This window comes from Erythrolamprus reginae, chromosome 1 (genome assembly GCF_031021105.1).
Source record: "Erythrolamprus reginae isolate rEryReg1 chromosome 1, rEryReg1.hap1, whole genome shotgun sequence".
NCBI lineage: Eukaryota > Metazoa > Chordata > Lepidosauria > Squamata > Dipsadidae > Erythrolamprus > Erythrolamprus reginae.
Window position 1 is genome coordinate 243920207 of NC_091950.1, and position 18936 is coordinate 243939142.

General features: G+C 38.6%; 1 protein-coding gene across 2 annotated transcripts in view; it reads right to left on the minus strand.

The window, feature by feature from the left end:
* Positions 1-18670, minus strand: part of SHLD1 (shieldin complex subunit 1) — a 59756-nt gene extending 41086 nt beyond the window's left edge. The window contains exons 1-2 of one of the 2 annotated variants that reach the window (XM_070732687.1): positions 18572-18670; positions 6321-6482 (exon numbers count right to left, since the gene is read on the minus strand). In XM_070732687.1, the coding sequence (XP_070588788.1) occupies positions 6321-6480 (160 nt within the window). In that variant the 5' untranslated portion in view covers positions 6481-6482; positions 18572-18670. Of the gene's footprint in view, positions 1-6320; positions 6483-15277; positions 15418-18571 lie in introns of those variants that run through there. The other variant, XM_070732686.1, reaches the window with a different exon arrangement.
* Between the last annotated feature and the right edge of the window lie 266 nt (positions 18671-18936).

An 18936-nucleotide genomic window follows, 5' to 3' on the forward strand; every position in this document is an offset into this window, starting at 1 on the left:
CTGATCATTTTTAACAGTAATGGCTGATTAAAACTGTTTCTCCCCATGATTCTTCCTTCTTCATGTGTTTCCTGCCTGCAGAAGCTAGCGAGTTTTCATCTATTTCATATGAAACAAATTTTAAAGGACTGATTTATAACAAATCAGTTATAAAATAATTACTTAGAAAAGATGACAGCTGTGTATGGCTGCCCTTCATAGTTAATTAATCCCACTGAACCCAATAGGACTGATGGCAAACCTTTTTTTCCTCGGATGCAAAAAGAACATGGGCACATGCTATTGCGCATGCATGAGTGCCCACACCCATAATTCAATGCCTGGTGAGGGCAAAAACAGCTTCCCCTGCGCCCCAGAGGTCTTCTGGAGGCTGGAAATACCCTATTTCCCAATTTCTGCTGGGCCCAGTAGGCTCATGTGTTGCCCACCCCCAGGCTCCAAAGACTTCCTTGGAGCTGGGAGAGTGGGTAAAAACGCCCTCCCCCATCCCCCTGGAGGCTCTCTGGAAGCCAAAAATACCCTCCCAAAAATCGAGCCAAAAATCAGCTGGCCTGCAAACACATGCACCTTGGAGCTAGGACAACAGTTCGCGTGCCAGCAGATATGGCTCAGCGTGCTACCTCTGGCACTCGTGCCATAGGTTCGCCATCACTGTAATAGGATGTATTGCTGAAGTAACTATTAGGACATAGTTCTACAGGGGGTGGACATAAAAATGGAAACACCTTACAGCTCTTCCTTGGAATCCAGATTTGTGAAGCTCCCTTCGAGCAGTTTTTGTGCAAACTGGGTTCTGTATGTATCTATTGAGCTCTGGAGTGATTTTAGGAGCTGTGGTCTTGCAATCCGCTCTAACAATTCGCTTTAGAGTCCGACAGTCTCTCTTAGACAACTTTGACTTTCAACCAGACCTGTGCTTGGCTGAGGACGTTTCCCTTCTCCTTCAAAAGCAGTCATTATTTTTGAGATATTACCTCTTAAAACGCCAAACATTTGGGCACTTTCTGTTACACTAGCGCCTGCCATTCGAGCACCAACAATTTGGCCTCTTTGAAAGTCTGAGAGGTCTGCCATTTTTAGAAGGTTATAACCAATTTCCTTAAATTTCTGTTTAAAAAAAAGGTAGTTCAAAAAAACATATCAAATAACAGAATTAAAAAAACATTAAAATATGTCAAGTTGTGATTGATTTGAATAAGTTCAAACATTATGATGCCAAAAAGTCAAGTGTTTCCATTTGTTTGTCCACCCCTTGTATATACTCTTAATTATACTCAAAACTATGGAACCTTCTCCTTAATAAACACGGATAAGATTAATACTTATGAAAACAAATGTTTCTTTAAACAGGCTGAAGATTTGGATGGTTTTTAAATATTTAAAAAAATGAATAACGATTTTAGCAAGGGTAATAAAAATTAAGATACACCGATATTTATAATAACAAATCACTCAAATGGAAAGCAATATAAAATCCTTATACTGTACAATCATACATGTTGTAATTAATTTAGTAAGAATATAACCATTTAGTGGCAGGTTGACTTGTTACACTGCTAGTTTCAATGAGTATGTTTTGTAAGCTCAGTCAATATGGTTTGTAAACCAGGGTTTACTTTTAACATGATGGGAGAATTCGATTATTTATTCAATCAGGTAATGATTATGCAAGTCTTGCCTTAAGATGTGAAAAGAATAAATGGTTTATGTCGGATACATTAAGCCAAAAAATAATAATTCTGTACATAAAGCAACAATTGTCACAAATTTAGCACATGACCAGAGAGGTAGAGATAAATGAGAACAAATGCAAACCCATTAACCAAGCTTCTTAGCTCAGCTTGTCATGTGAACACGCCCATCACACATTCAAAAAATAAATAAAGAGTTTGTCTCTATGGATTTCCTGGTTTCTTATACAGGAAAGGATGATCTCTTCCAAACCAAAGCAATTTTATGACTACTTCTGGGAAAACAATGCTGACTAATTATATCTTTCAGTCTGATTGTTTCTAACAGCTGTACCTTTAAACAATCCATAGCACTGAACTTTTCTTCTTGCTTACAGGTTAGAATATACAATAGTCTCATTAATTTATTAAAAAACCCTAATGGAATGGAAATCCAAGAAGATACCCACAATAACCACTTATCTGCTCCAGTTACTGTATATTGCAATAATACACTGAGAATTAGCTAATGTTGTTTTCCCACTTCATCATGTTTGTAAAGTACAAGAACCAGAGGTGGGTTCTTCCCAGTTCGCACCAGTTCCAATAAGTCGTAAACCGGTGGTGACATCGTGGAGCTGGTTCTATCGGTGCCGCTCCGTGGACACTGACATTCTTTTTGGGGGATTTTTTTGTGGGGTGGACTTTTTTGCTGTTTTTGCTTCTGTGCATGCGTAGAAGCAGGGTTTTTGGCACTGCGTGTGTGCACCACCATCTTGTTTTTGGCTTTTTTGCTATTTTTTTTGTTTTTCAACACTGCATGTGTGTGCTGCATGGCCACGGGGTGCAGGAGGAAGCAGACCGGCATGCAACAACCCTCTCTTGCCTGTGTTGGACAGGATGATTGTGATTGGGACAAGACAGTTCTTCAAATAACCTGGTCCCATGCATGAATGAAGGGCTGTAAATATGATAACCAACACCTTGAACTGGACCCAGAAGTAAACTGGCATCCAATGCTGCTCATATGGCAGAGGTTTTATATGCGTAACCCTAAGGGTGCTTAAAACTGCTTGTGTTGCCGCATTCTACAGCACTTGCAGCTTGTGGATATTTTTCAAGGACAGCCCCATATAGAGTGTATTGCAATAATCCATATGGGAGATGATTAAGAGAACATCATTTTACTGACATTATTGATACCCGTTTCTGATTCTGTTTAGCCAAAGACCAAGAAAACATTGTTAGTGGCATTATTGATACCCATTCCTGATTCTGTTTTTTGAAAGTGTCCTTCAGTATTTTCAGTGTTATAACATTTTGTGTCATTTTCTATGCCCCAGCAAATGACCGTGTTAATCAGGCTTGAATAGTTTCCTCCTTTAAGTAAAATCTTTATTAATTCCATCTAGTGTCCAATTTTTTAAAAAAATTCTCATTATTTCGTCATGCTAAAGTTCAAATGAATCTATTTCCCACAGGAAGGATTCTTCATAATTAATTCTAAAATCTTATTCCAAATTTATCACATGCCTAACCCATTTATAACTTACTAAGAACAAATATATCTTATCTACAGTTTCATTTTTTAAAAAAACTGTGAAACTTTAATTTTTTTCATCAAGGATTGAAGGAAACTAGATGTTTTCAAAATAAGAAATTTCTGAACATGATTTTAAAAAGAAGTTTGTGAACATAGTATCCTTTAAAAGATGTTGACTGTGGTTGTGAGCAAGATGCTTATTCCTATGATCTCCCAATGCTCAAAACCCACCGGGAATTGCTGTCTTGGGATCTCCTTGGGAGGAACAACTCTTTGGCATGCATACAGGCAATCTTCCATCCTCTCCCTGTCCAGAGAATGTCTGAAGTGTAATGGAATGTACGGATGACCTTGGGGAATGAGAGGAAAAGATGCTGCCAAGAATCAGGCAACAGAGGCAGAAGCCCCCAGTGGCTTAATGGGCAGGGAAAGAAACTTAGGAATTACATGTCCTAATGATTCAAATATTTAAAGGCTGCCTGCACTTTCAGACTTGCAAGGTTCTGTTCATTAATTATATTAATGTAATATAATAAAATTAATTCTAGACACGTTTCATGTCTGGTTTATATGGGAGAGAGTTGACATGAAGAGCCAGTCACTAGCTCTTCATTTTTTACCATGGTTGTCAGCTTTGCTTTTTTGCAGAGTGATCTTTAGTCCACTATTTCTTTCTTTGGAACTCTGACACAATAATTTTTTGCCAGAAAATAAAACATTTCTGGCATGTTTAAAAGAAAACCTTAGAAAAGTTTAATAGATGTTTACACATTTATAAAAGAAAGCACTAATGATAAGCAATGCGATCATTTGCTGTAGTCCACCAATTATTTATTGTCCAAGAGAACTATGGAAACAAATATTGATAAACATATTCTTTTAACATTAGTTAAAGCTGTAATAGAAGTGCTGGTATAGACAGTATTCTAATTGCCCTCCAAACTAATCAAAGAGAGAAGCAAGCTAGAGCTAAGGAGAAATTTCCTAACAGTGGGAACAATTAATCAATGGAACAGCTTCAGAAGTTGTAGATCAAAGCTGTCAAACTTGTGGCCCTGGTGCGTCACACGCTGGCCATGCCCACACCTGGTTTAGTTAAGGGGGGGGGGAGTCATAATACGTAATGTGATGCCACTGTGACGATACAAGTTTGATACCCCTATTGTAGATACTCCATCCCTGGAGGCTTTTAAGAAGAGATTGGACAGCCACTTGTCTGGAATGATATAGGACCTCCTGCTTGAGCAGGAGATTGGACTACAATAGGGGTCTCCAATCTTGGCAACTTTAAGCCTGGAGGACTTCAACTCCCAGAATTCCCAAGCTTCTGGACTAGAAGACCTCTACGGTCCTTTCCAATTCTGTTATTCTGTTCTATTATTATTGTTTTGAAATTGAAATCTCTGTTAATGGTGGAACAAGGAATCAAAACTCAGAATCCAGAATTTGCAACTGGAGAAACGCCACAAATTTCTTCTTATATACACCATAACACTTCAGAACTAACTAAGCTTCAGCAAGAACCTTTCCAATAGGACATGATACAAATTAAAGAAGGGAAACAGGATTATTGATATTAAATAGTGCAAGATACAAGGGGCAGCATCTTAGTTCCTATAGAGAAGTCCCTTTGTGAAGGAATTTCACAATACTGTACATGAAATCGTATTAACAAATACAATGTCACCAAATACAGCAATTCATAATATAAAAATCACATATAAAGAAAGTGCAGAATTCTGTATTCCTGGGGCACGAGAGGCCTGAATCATTTATAAGAGTCAAAAGTAGAGCACACAGAAAGAAAACAATTTTGTTTTGATACCATGTATTTAACCTCTAGAACAATTCTGAAGAAAATTATGATAATGCTATGCAAAGCCTATCACAATAATCTTAATTTATGAGTTATTGAGATCTAATACACAGTAATAAACCCAACCCACAAACCCTATATTAGGAGTTTAAGACACAGATTATGTTTCTTAAACATAATTATGTCCTTTACTCTGCCTAGATAAACATGGACAAGAAACAATTCACAGGACACTTTTTTAAAAAATTGTAAACCAATACTGCATGATGCAATGCAATGAGACTTTAAAATCTGCCCCACCAATATGCCATTGTCCTCTCACTTTTCTTGACTCCACCATTCCAAAAGGTCAACAGTTTGGAGAAAAGCTGCTTATAGGTTGATATATTGGCTAAGCTCTTGTTTATTTGGCCAAGGTTTAATGAATCAACCACAAATAACTAATACTCTGAGCCAGGGGTGAAATGCTCCCGGTTTGCTCATGCCTATCAGTCACTGGAGAGCCTGTTGCAAAGGGAGCACGAGGCTCCGCCCACCTACCTGGATGCCGCCATTTATTGATTGATTGATTGATTTCGTTTGGGTTCTTTTACCCTCTGTGCATGCACAGAATGCTTTGCACATCAGTTGTCCTTTTTTCTTTTAAAAAAAGAATTGACAGATGTGAACAAGGACAAAGACTAATATGTCTGACTACTGCGAAATCAAGCATATTTCTCTTTTTTATACAGCAAGCTGTTGAAATGTCTTTCTTGTTTTAGTTATGTGATGTGAGAATCCAACCAGTACCTTCTATTCCCCCACCCCTTCAAATAATTGTTTTTAACTATTGCACTCTTGTTTTTAACAAGCAAACACTTCAGACAGCATATGGGGCATTTGTATGTGTTATTCTTCTGCTTATTTCCAAGTGTAAATATCTTCTAAAACTCATTTTTAAGCTGAATATTGGTTACTCAGAGCAGCACACAGGCAAAATACCCTCTTCTGGGAAATACAAAAATGATCGAATTACACAGGTAAAAAGAGCCTGCTGAAAGCCGGCAACAGTGAGGTTGCTCTCAAACCAGCGTGGGAGTTTGTGAAAGACAACATCATTCTGGACAATGCTGCTAATCTAAAGCCTGAAGTAAGAAGTGCTGTGAGATCAATGCTTAATGAGGCAAATAGCGACATATGCCCACGAGTTCCTACTTATAATTGGATTTTATTTTTCAGTAGACATAGGCACAAGCCGCTTCCTTTGCCTGGGTCACCTCTAAGTGAATGCAAGAATAATAACAGCTTTTACCTGCGTCAACTGCTGGTAGCATTAAATCAAACGCTTCACCTTCCCCCGGGTTCGGCTTCATTAGAAAGCTTTCTGGAGTTATGTCATCAGGCAAGTCCAGCAGGCTGCTTTCTTCCTCAGATTGGGAACTTGAGGCTCTTTGGCATCCATTCCGTTCCATCACTAAAGCAGAGACCAAAGAGTTTCGTTTTATTTTGAAATGTCTATCTCATTTTCCAGGTTCGGTATCAAACCGCTTGAAATGTTCTAACATCACAAATTAAAGCAAATCACACTGAAAAACACTTCAACACACACAAAAAAGATTGCAGATATTTAACAAATCTGAAAACTATAAGTTCAATATATATTATCAAACCAAGGGTTCAAAGACTTACAAAACATTTTTTTAAGGATAACATCTTGAAAATCTGGTCTCACTATCCCAATCTAATTTCCCACTCACACCAGTAGGATTTAACACTGGATTCTTGTGTTCTAACACCTAAAATCATAACAAATTTGTAGCTGGTCTAATGGGTAAGACACTAGACCAGAAATTGGAAGACCATGAGTTCAAATCCCATCTTAACCATGAAAGCCGGCTAGGTGACTTTGGGCCAGTCACTTTCTCTCAGCCCAATTCCCCTCACAAGATTGTTGCTTTGGGAAAATATACTGCTCAAAAAAAAATAAAGGGCACACTAAAATAATGCATCCTAGATCTGAATGAATGAAATATTCTCATTGAATACTTTGTTCTGTACAAAGTTGAATGTGCACAACAGCATGTGAAATTGATTGTCAGTCAGTGTTGTTTCCTAAGTGGACAGTTTGATTTCACAGAAGTTTAATTTACTTGGAGTTATATTGTGTTGTTTAAGTGTTCCCTTTATTATTATTTTTTGAGCAGTGTAGTTTTTAAATAGTGTCCAAAATTGTGATGCAGCGGTCTTTCCTAGTATTGGTGAGAAAAAGTGCTGAACATATTTGAAAATCTTTACATGTAACTTTATACAGGAAGAGACTTTACATTTCAATGCACTTTTAACTTGAAATTATGTGTTAATGTGATAAGCAATTTCAATGTTGTACTCAAAATCTACTCTTTGGTCACCAATTAGATTTTCTTTTTTACAATTTTTATGACACTAATGTGTTTCGCACTCTTGTTATATGGTAGGAGGCTGCTGACTTGCCCTCCTTTGAATAATAGTAATTAACTTCATATTATTTGTTTTCATATTACATCAAGATCTGATTACCAGATCTACAGAGCAAAGGCAGGTCAAAATTCTTTGTTAGAACAACTTCCATATAAGAGCCTGGAAGAGGAAACATCAAATTGTTCTTTCTGGATGAAAAAGGATACATTTTATGTTATGGCAAATGAACTTCCAGAAAGTGTTTTTTTCAATGAGACACAGCAGTGCTGGGAAAAACAACTGATTAATTGTGCTCATTGAGGCCAAAGAGAATTTGTGTTTATCACAAGAATTAGATTAAAAGGGATATCAGGAATGCTAGATTTTAACCATTTTTAAGCCTTAAGCTTCAGTACTTACCTAGTTTGTCATTGTTAATTTAAATGCATTACAAGGTTTGAATGCTGAAAGCATTTGCAAATAAATGCAATAAGCTAACCGACTTGTTTACATCCTGTCCATTTTGCCCTTTCCATTATTTCTAGCCATTAAAGTAAATGGAACAGGAATAGAAGAAGCCAAACAAGCAACAAAAACTCAGCCCAAATGTTTATCTGGGGTCAGCAAGCAGATGAGCTGGCAGAAGCCTAAGTGAGAGTTGATGATCTAAAAGGGCCCCTCGTCTGACATTGCAAAGATCACTCTGACATTTCAACAAGTCCTCTGGGCAACAGCCAAGGAGAAACGTATTAGCTGCCTGCTTTAGCAGCTGTCATACAAACATCCCTTCTAAGAAATGTGGTCACCATTAGAACGAAATAAACAGAATGAATAAAACTTTCCTTTCTGAGGCATTTGCAAATCACACATCAAAATATGACCAACGGAAACAAATCCATTAAAACATCAAAACAAATGTACCGTTTAACAAGTGTATTGGTTATTTTTAAAAAATATCCTTATTTTTTTTTAAAAAGAGGTGAATTGCCAGAGCCACTACAAAGAAAAGAATAATCCATTATTTCAGTTACCCTTGATAGAAACAGGCTCACAGCAGCAATGCAAAAATTAAGAGTTTATACATCACATTAATGAACTGTCCTGTATAATACTGTATAAAACTTTTTAGGCTGTGAAAATAATAATAATAATAATAATAATAATAATAATAATAATAATAATAATTTATTGTATTTGTATGCCGCCCCTCTCCGTAGACTCGGGGCGGCTAACAACAATAATAAACACAACATGTACAATCCAATAATAAAAACAACTATCCTGATCTCCAGGGGGAGTTGGTTCCAGAGGGTCGGGGCCACCAGAGAAGGCTCTTCCGCTGGGTCCTGCCAGATGAAATTGTTTAGTCGATGGGACCCGGAGAAGGCCAACTCTGTGGGACCTAACCGGTCGCTGGGATTCGTGCGGCAGAAGGTGGTCTCGCAGATATTCTGGTCCGATGCCATGAAGGGCTTTATAGGTCATAACCAACACTTTGAATTGTGACCGGAAACTGATCGGCAACCAATGCAGACTGCGGAGTGTTGGTGTAACATGGGCATACCTAGGGAAGCCCATGATTGCTTTCACAGCATGCCATGAAACAAATATGATATCAGACAACACCTTCAAAACCAAACTTTTAAAAGTGAGTCACTTACCATATCAATGTTTTTACAATACAGATTAAAGTTGAACATGGCAGAAAAGGACAATGACCAAAAAAAGTGATTAAAGTCAAACAGTAGTCAAAAAAATAAGGGCCTGATAGCTAGGGGAAAACATTCTTTGGTATTCCCTTGTTTTGGTATCCTAAGCAGATGCTTGTTTTGCTTATTGGTTAATCAAAGGCTGTTTTTTGGCTAGGATGATCATTTCTCCAGAATAGTCAGATATTGGTAACTGTATTCACAATGTGATGCTCTAATGACATAGTGATTAGAATGCAATATTGCGGACAAACTTTGCCCACAGTCAGGAATTCAGTCCTGATCGGGCTCGAGGTTGATTGATTGATATTTATTTATTTTATATTTATTTTATATTTATTTATTTATTTATTTATTTGATATTGATATTTATTTGTTGTTGTTTTATGCCACCGTTCTCCTTAGACTCAGAGCGGCTTACAACATGTTAGCAATAGCACTTTTTAACAGAGCCGGCATATTGCCCCCACAATCCGGGCCCTCATTTTACCCACCTCGGAAGGATGGAAGGCTGAGTCAACCTTGATGAGATTTGAACCGCTGACCTGCAGATCTAGCATTCAGCTTTAGTGGCCTGCAATACTGCACTCTACCCACTGCGCCACCTCGACTGATTCAGCCTTCCATCCTTCTGAGGTTGGTAAAATGAAGACCCAGATTGTTGGGGGCAATAGGCTGACTCTAAACCATTCAGAAAATGCTGCAAAGAACTATACAGTGTTCCCTCAATTTTCGCGGGGGATGCGTTCCGAGACTGCCCGCAAAAGTCGAATTTCCGCGAAGTAGAGATGCGGAAGTAAATACACTATTTTTGGCTAATACAGTGTCACAAGCCTTCCCTTAACACTTTAAACCCCTAAATTACCATTTCCCATTCCCTTAGCAACCATTTAGATTATTACACACCATGTTTATTTATTAAAGTTTATTAAAAAAATATTTATTAAAGGCGGACGAAAGTTTGGCGATGACATATGATGTCATCGGACAGGAAAAACTGTGGCATAGGGGGAAAAACCACAAAGTATTTTTTAATTAATATTTTTGAAAAACCGTGGTATAGGCTTTTCGCGAAGTTTGAACCCGCGAAAATCGAGGGAACACTGTAGTGTGATATACAATATAAGTAAGTGTTATTTATATTGCTATATAAAGGATTATCAAAATGTAATAATCATTATAGCATCTCCTTGTAAAATTTCAGAAGCTAAAAAAAAAGGTTTTTTGTGCTTTCAAGTCAATATTGATTCCTGGGGACTGCCTGCATGAATACCAGCAAATTCCTTGGCACGGTTTTCCAGAGGTAATTTGCCGCTGTCTCTTTCCTAGAACCAAGATAGAGTGTCCCAAGATCACTCAGCTGGCTTTGACTGGAACCCATGGCCTCTCACCTTTTAGCCTGCTGCCTTAACCATTAACACCAAAGTGGTTCTCTAAATTAGTAGAAATCCTAATCTTGTAATTTGAGTTAGCTAATTACACCCTAACCTCTAGAACAGTTGAGTAATATGAATTCCATACAGCAGTGTTTCCCAACCTTGGCTACTTGAAGGTATCTGGACTTCAACTCCCAGAATTCCCCACCCAGGTTATGCTGGCTGGGGAATTCTGGGAGTTGAAGTCCAGATACCTTCAAGTGGCCAAGGTTGGGAAACACTGCCCTACAGCATTAGCCTTTGTGGCCAATGATGAAGTATGATATTAGTTGCAGTTCAACCCTGAAAGGCTGCATAATTCTAAAGCAGGAATAGGGAATAGATTTGTTCCATATTTCCCCTGCAATCAATCCATCATGTGTTTGGCTATCATATTGCCTCTTGTGATTTTTGTCTCAAGCTAAGTATATCCAGCCCCTTAAAACTTTCCATGTACTTTCCATGTACACATACAGTATCCGGTATCTCATCACCTATTTTGTCATCTATTTCCTGATTATGTTCACTAAAATATGGCACATCAAGAAAGCCACAGGAAAGGCTTAACCAAAACAGAACAGATTGCTCCCATTAGAATATTGTGTACTGAGTACTGTGGGCCACCATTAATGTTTTCACTATTAAGAAATTTTATGCGGCTGTCCAACTCACAGTGACTCACAGCTTACACATAGACTTAGCTCAGGGAATCAGACTCCAGAAAAACAATGCAAACAAAAATGAAGCTAACAAATCAGTTAGAACACTGTAGAATTAAGAGACTTTACAAAGCTGCAGGAGGAAGAGAAACCTATATTCGAGTATGCGGAGGGGGCGGCATACAAATCTAATAAATATATATAATATATATCACATTTAACTTTGATGCCCTATGAAATACTGTAAGCTATAATCAGCAAGATTCACCCACCATCCCCCTCAATTCATGCTTTAGAACACACCTGGGCAAGAAGCGGACAAGGGACCAGATGCGACCCACCCGTTGTCTGTGACCGGCCCACAGAGGTCAGTCTAACCTGTGCACGCGCATATGAGCGTGCAGGCAAAAACCAAAAGCCACATGGCGTTTCCGAAAGCCGCACAGTGGAGTCGGACAGCCTTGCCATCTGCAGGCATGCAGAAGCAAAAAGCGAAAAAGCGGCAGTCGTGTTGTGCCTGTTCCTCGGCTGACAGCGCTGCCTACACCAGAGCTCTCTCCTCGCCCTCTCCACCTTTCCCGTAAGTTGACTTAACCTTCTTTGGGAATTCGCGGTGGAGCTTCTCCCACCCCCAGTGGGGGGAAATCAGGTTGGGGAGCATGGAGATAATTTATTTATTTATTAGATTTGTATGCCGCCCCTCTCCGAAGACTCAGGGCAGCTCACAAAAGACATAGTATAAAACAGTGTATAAACAAATCAAATATTGCTGCCCCCGCAGAATAGTTCCACTCTAACATAAAGAAACAAGACATAAAAGTATAGTTGATTAACTCTCATGTCATAAATCTAAAAAAATAATGTTGCAATTGATCACTGTTTGACAAGGCAATTGCCAATCTTTAAAATTTAAGAATTAAAAATTATCCATCTTTAAAATGCTACTTTTCACAAAAATTGGAATTGGAAGACTGAGAGTGGAGGGAAGGAAGGAGGAAGAGAAGGAAGGAAGGAGAGAAGGGAAGGAGGGAAGGGAGGGAGGAAGGAAGGAAATGGAGGGAGGGAGGGAGGGAGGGAGGAGAAATGGTATTACTCTGGAAATATAAAACTTAAATATGAATCTCTCTCCCCTTTTATGGAAAGCAAACAAGTTCCTTGATACATAATTATATATATTATATAATATAATATATAATTATAATTTATAATTATAATATAATTAACTCAGTTCTACCCAATAATATACAGTATTGGGTAGAACTGAGTTAATTATATTAACTCTAAAACCATCCCAATTTCTCATGCGGCCCTATGGCAAAATTAATTGCCCACCCTTGCTTTAGAAAGTGCCTGCAAATTATTATGTCAAAACCAAACACATCATATTATGACTTAATATGGTCCGAGGAGTCTACGAAATCAGAATTATTTGCCAGCCTATACTGAAAACTAATGACAGATGTAGCTCTTGGTTTATAACTATTTTAATGACTGTTCAGTTACATAATTGAAAAAAGTGACATATGAGACTGTTTTTCACCATTGCCATATCCTCATGACCACATGATCAAAAATCAGGCACTTGGCATGTATACATGACAGCTGCACACTCCCGTGGTTATGTAATCGCCATTTGTAACCTTCCCAGCTGGTTTCTGACAAGCAAAGCCAGTGGGGAAGCCAGATTCACTTAATGACTGCCTGATTCATTTAACAACTGCAGTGATTCACTTAACAACTGTGGCAAAAAAAAGGAAATAAAATGGGGCATGACTCACTTAATCACTGTCTTGCATAGCAACAAAATTCTGGGGGCTCAATTGTGATAGCTAGTTGAGGATTACCTATATTAAAACCCCACCAAACAATCATGAGAAGTGGTAGCGGTAACAAAAGCATTCATTTTAAATGTTAACATACCATATTTTGCAGAGTATCAGACACACCTAGATTTTAGAGGAGGAAAACAAGAAAAAAAGTATTCTGAAGCAAATGGTGTAGTAATATATTATTTAATAAAATAGCAGTGTAGCAGAATACTTTTTACAACCATGTACATTTTTTACAAACTTCAAACTTGGAAGCTTTAAGACTTGTGGATTTCAATTCCCAGAATTCCTCCTCCAGTCATGCTAGCTCAGGAATGGGAGTTGAAGTCCATGTCTTATACTTGCCAAGTTTGAAGACCCTTCCACCACAAACCATAACCTGGGGGTCTTCAAACTTGACAGCTTTAATGCTAGTGGACTTCAACTCCCAGAATTCCTCCTCTACTCATGCTAGATGGGGTAATTAGAAGGCAAAAACACTCCCGTTTTTGAAAAAAAATGACCCATTTTTCACCAGGGCTGGGTTTTTTTTGCAAAAATGGGCCATACAGAGTTTTGGAAGCCTGCAGAGCACTAAGCGGTATGGGAAGGCAAAAACACCCCCATTTTTTTGTAAAAACGGGGGTGTTTTGCCTTCCCACACTCTCTAAGAGTGCTCTGCAAACCATCTGTTCATCTCATTTTTCGCAAAAATGGGACGCAGGGGCAGGGCTTCAGGAGGCCAAAAATGGCTGTATTCAAGGTATAAAACGCACCGACATTTCCACTATTTGGGGGCAAAAAGATGCAACTTACATTCCAAAAATACGGTAAGTACACATAGTCTTCAGCTTAAACCGCAATGAGACCAAAATTTATGAAAGTGAGCTTTTTGTCCCATTTTATGAGCCTTGGTGGTGCAATGGTTAGAGTGCAGTACTGCAAGCTTCTTCTGCTGACTGCTGGCTGTAATTCACTAGTTCAAATCTCACGACTGGCTCAAGGTTGACTCAGCCTTCCATCCTTCCAGGGTGGGTAAAATGAGGAGCCAGATTGTTGGGAGCAGTAGGCTGACTCTATAAACCGCTTAGAGGGCTGTAAATGACCTATAAAGCCCTACATGGCATCGGACCAGAATACCTACAGGACCACCTTCTGCCGCACGAATCCCAGCGGCTGATTAGGTCCCACAGAGTTGGCCTTCTCTGGGTCCCATCAACTAAACAATGTCGTCTGGTGGGACCTAGGGAAAGAGCCTTCTCTGGGGCGGCCCCGGCCCTCTGAAATTAACTCGGAGTCCTCAGAGGGGCGGCATACAAATCTAATAAATAAATAAACTCCCCCCGGAGATTCGAACTGCCCCCAACCTCCTTGGCTTCCGCAAGATGTTGAAGACCCATTTATGTCGCCAGGCATGGGGGGATTGGTGTGTCCCCCCTTCTGACTAGTAGGATTTGAGTGTGGTGTGATTGTGTAGCTTGCCTGTTTTTTAATGATAGTGGGTTTCTTAACTTTGTCTTTTAACAATAATTTGTATTGTATTGATTGTTGTTGTGAGACGCTCCGAGTCCTCGGAGAGGGGCGGCATACAAATCTAATAAATTATTATTATTATTATTATTATTATTATTATTATTATTATTATCATCATCATCATCACTATGAAGCATTATTATTATTATTATTATTATTATTATTATTATTATTATTATTAAAAGCACTATGTATGCCAGAGAGGGGCAGCATACAAATCTAATAAATTATTATTATTATTATTATTTCTATTATTATTATTACTATTATTAGCACTAAGTGCTATTGCTATATTGAGAAAACCAGGCAGAACAATTTCACATTCCTACATTGAGCAATCTAAAATCAATATGAATTAAATGTCTCTCGGGGAGCAATCTAAGATTACTGTAGCCTTTCTTTCCCCCCTACAGCTGAGCAGAGCAAAGGCAGTGATTTCAGACCAACCCGTTAATAAGTCTCTATTCGGGCTAATCTTCACCAGGGCTTCCCGATCCCAGCAATTTCCATCATTCCTAATCCGAATTGCTTTTTTTTTTTTAAGAGGCTCTTTGGGATGGGTTAAAATTGCAGGGAAAAAAGGACAGCGGCCGTTTTAAGGATGCAAAAAGCGGCTTAATGCGGGGAGGGTTCTCAAACATTTCCCCCCCCCCCTTCCCCACCCGATGGCTTAGGGCATTTCCCCAACATCTGCTTAGAGAAGCCATACCACGCTTTTCCTCCTCCAGCCCCCGCCTCGAAGCGAATTCGCAGCACAAGGCGTATCCGTAGAAACGGGAGGACGGACACAACAAACCAGTTTCAAAGCCAGGCGCTGCTTCCGCTTCTAAAGGAAGTCTGCCTTACCGGAAGCGCCACAAGTCAGCAAAGCACGTGAGAACAAGACAGAAAGCGGGTTCTGTGGGGACCGGAGAGGAGTTTTTATTTGTTTTGCTACTACAGTACTAGTTCTTTTCGCTCGTAGGGCGTATCAGTAAGCATTGTATAAAAACTACACACACGCGCGTTCCTCTTGCCGAGCCCCCCCCCCCCCCAAATGTAACAGTCATAGGAGGGGTGTGCAGAAGGTCAAGATGCTGGTTTAAAATGTAGCAGGTGTGCAATGATGCCTCCTTAAAGCAAGGGGTCTCCAACCTTGACAACTTTAAGACTTGTGGACTTGTGGGAGTTGAAGTCTACAAGTCTTAAAGTTGTCAAGGTTGGAGAGATCCTTGCCTTAAGGTATTTAGGAAACTGGGGGAAATGGTCTTTATTTCTGAAGATGAAAATAAGGAATAAATGGGGCGGGACCCTATTCCGGCCATTTTGATTGTGGGCAAAAAGGAAGAGAGGAAGTGAAAATGTCATATACAGTATACACTGCTCAAAAAAAATAAAATAAAGGGAACACTTAAACAACACAATATAACTCCAAGTAAATCAAACGTCTGTGAAATCAAACCGTCCACTTAGGAAGCAACGCTATTGACAGTCAGTTTCACATGCTGTTGTGCATATTCAACTTTGTACAGAACAAAGTATTCAATGAGAATATCTCATTCATTCAGATCTAGGTATGTGTTTATTTGAGTGTTCCCTTTATTTTTTTTTAGCAATATATATTTTTTTCTAAGGTGCTAGAATTATTACAGCGGTGTTATCCTATTTCTTTCAGGAAAGCTTTATCCCCTGGTAATTACAGTGACAGTGCATCCTTTATTATAAAGGACAGTCCTTTAAATGTTACATATTGTTTGTTTGTTTGTTTGTTTGTTTGTCAAAACATGTACAAGATAGCAAGTATTGAATAAACACAAACATAAGTACAGATAAATGGGGACAATAGGACAGTAAGGCAGGGATGGTAGGCACAGTGGTGCGCTTATGCACGCCCCCTACAGACCTCTTAGAAATGGGGAAAGGTCAACTATAGACAATCTAAGGTTTGGTGTTTGGGGAAGAAACTATAGAGTCAGGTTGTGCATTCCACACATTGATTATTCTGTTGCTGAAGTCGTATTTTCTGCAATCAAATTTGGAGCGGATTATATTAAGTTTGAATCTATTGTGTGCCCGTGTATTGTTGCGGTTGAAGCTGAAGTATTAATTGAAAGGATATTGCCCTACCTGTCAATGATTTCAGGTATTTTTATTAGAATACATATTTTTGTATTGGTTTTGTTCTTGAGTTTTTCTTTGTACGGCAGTTTCTAACATTCTTTTTAAAAAATCCTTATGAACCCCTTTCAGATTTTGTCTTTTTTCAGGTTTGCTTTTATTTTGTTCCAAGAAAACATTATCACTGTGCTGTTAATGCACATCAGCTTGAAGAAATAAGCAGAGTAGTCTAGTAAACTGCACCCAAAAGGACTTTGGCTTCTTCTGGCATGCTTTTTCTGTTTTGCTTGAATACGTATTGCTGTTTATATTTTGCCGAGAGACTTGAGCAACCTCTACCTGTCCCATGTGATACAATCTCTTTGTAACACTACAACAGTGCATTGCAATACTCTGAATATACATATTAAAAAAACACCTCTAATGTTTCTCTTACCCTTTGTACCTGCTTCCTATAAGTTATGTCTTCCGTATTTGGAATCAGTGTCATTATTTTTTTATAATTTCATCTACCGGTATTTTATTTTACATAGATGAATGCACTAATGACTGAAACTAAAATGTGCATAATAAATGTACTGCATTAACTGTAAGTGTGGGGGAATCCTGAATCTTTTATAAAATAATTCAGCCGAGAAAACCCACAATATTGGCTTCTATTTGCTTAATATTTTGATAAGGTTTTATAATAATAATAATAATAATAATAATAATTTATTAGATTTGTATACCGCCCCTCTCTGAAGACTCCTATATGGAATCCCATATGGAATCAAATCCCATATGGAATCAAAAATATAGTAAGACAGTTGGCACTTAGAAGCAAATATCTGTAGAATGCCCCTTTTAAAAGATGAGGTTTTGGTTCATTAGTATTTCATGTAGAGTATGAACCTGCCATTTTTTTCATAGGATAAAAAAAAGTCATGTATTTAAACCACAATCTACTATTTTAGTACTATGATCCTACAATGGGCAATCTGGTATCTCTCTGCAGTTTACACAAATACTGTAAAATTAAAGAGCAATAGCCTCTTTGTTCCAGTGTCTTCAGTCTATTATTAATTATTAAGTATAATTAGAATTAATATTAAGCATAATTAGAAGAAACAGATGGACAAACCATTACAGAGAGAGAGATTTCCTGTGCTGTTTGACAAAAAGTTACTCCACATGTATATGGTGGATGGTGGAGTTTGGTAACACTTTTTTAGACTGATATATTTTGTTTGAAAAGGCTTTTAACAAAATGAAAAGGTGCTATCAGACTCCTTATCACTTTTGGTTATTTGGGAACCGGCACCAGTCCATGGCATGCCAGAAACTGGGCCATACAAACAAGCGAAGCCCCATCTAGAGGGTGCAGGCAGCACACAAAACCATGGCTCTTTTAGTCCATGGAAAAACCTCTCCACAGAATTGGTCCCTTGTGTCTAAAAGATTAAACGGCATTGCTGTAGACCAGTGCTTCTCAATTATTTTTTGTTACGCCCTGTCTAGGAAGAAGTAAACATTTTGTGTCTCCCCAACTCTCTACTGGGACAATTGTTTGCAATATTTGGCACATTTTTGCTGGCGGCTTATCAGCAGGGTTGGGGTGTTATGTCTTTAAGTGATGCCTTAATTTATTTGGCTTCATGCTGTCCACTGCCAACATTTTTAGACACAATAAACATACCAGTCTTTCTTCGTCTCCCACCATAGTCACAGTGGAGCCAAGTGCTACATTCGCTTCGTCATCTTTCCTCGTCTTAGCATTCGCTGGCTGGGGAATTCTGGGAGTTGAAGTCCAAATATCTTCAAGTTGCCAAGGTTGGGAAACACTGTATTAAGCTACCGGTACTTGCATTTACATGCTTTTGAACTGCTAGGATGGTAAGAGCTGGAGCAAGGAACAGGTACTTACCCTGTTGTGTGCTGCTTGGATCTTAAACCTGAACTTCCTGCTTTCCAGCAAACAAGCCCAGCTTCTTAACCGCTGATCCAGAATGCCACCTCTTAAAGGAGCAGCGGCACTCCCAAATTATCTAACAGGACTAAAATATGTAGACCTCTCAGACAATTGTATAATGTAGAAGTTCATTAGAAGTTGTAGTAAAATACACTGCTCAAAAAATAAAGGGAACACTTAAACAACGCAATATAACTCCAAATAAATTGAACTTCTGTGAAATCAAACTGCCCATTTAGGAAGCAACACTGATTGACAATCAATTTCACATACTGTTATGCATAGTCAACTTTGTACAAAACAAAGTATTCAATGAGAAT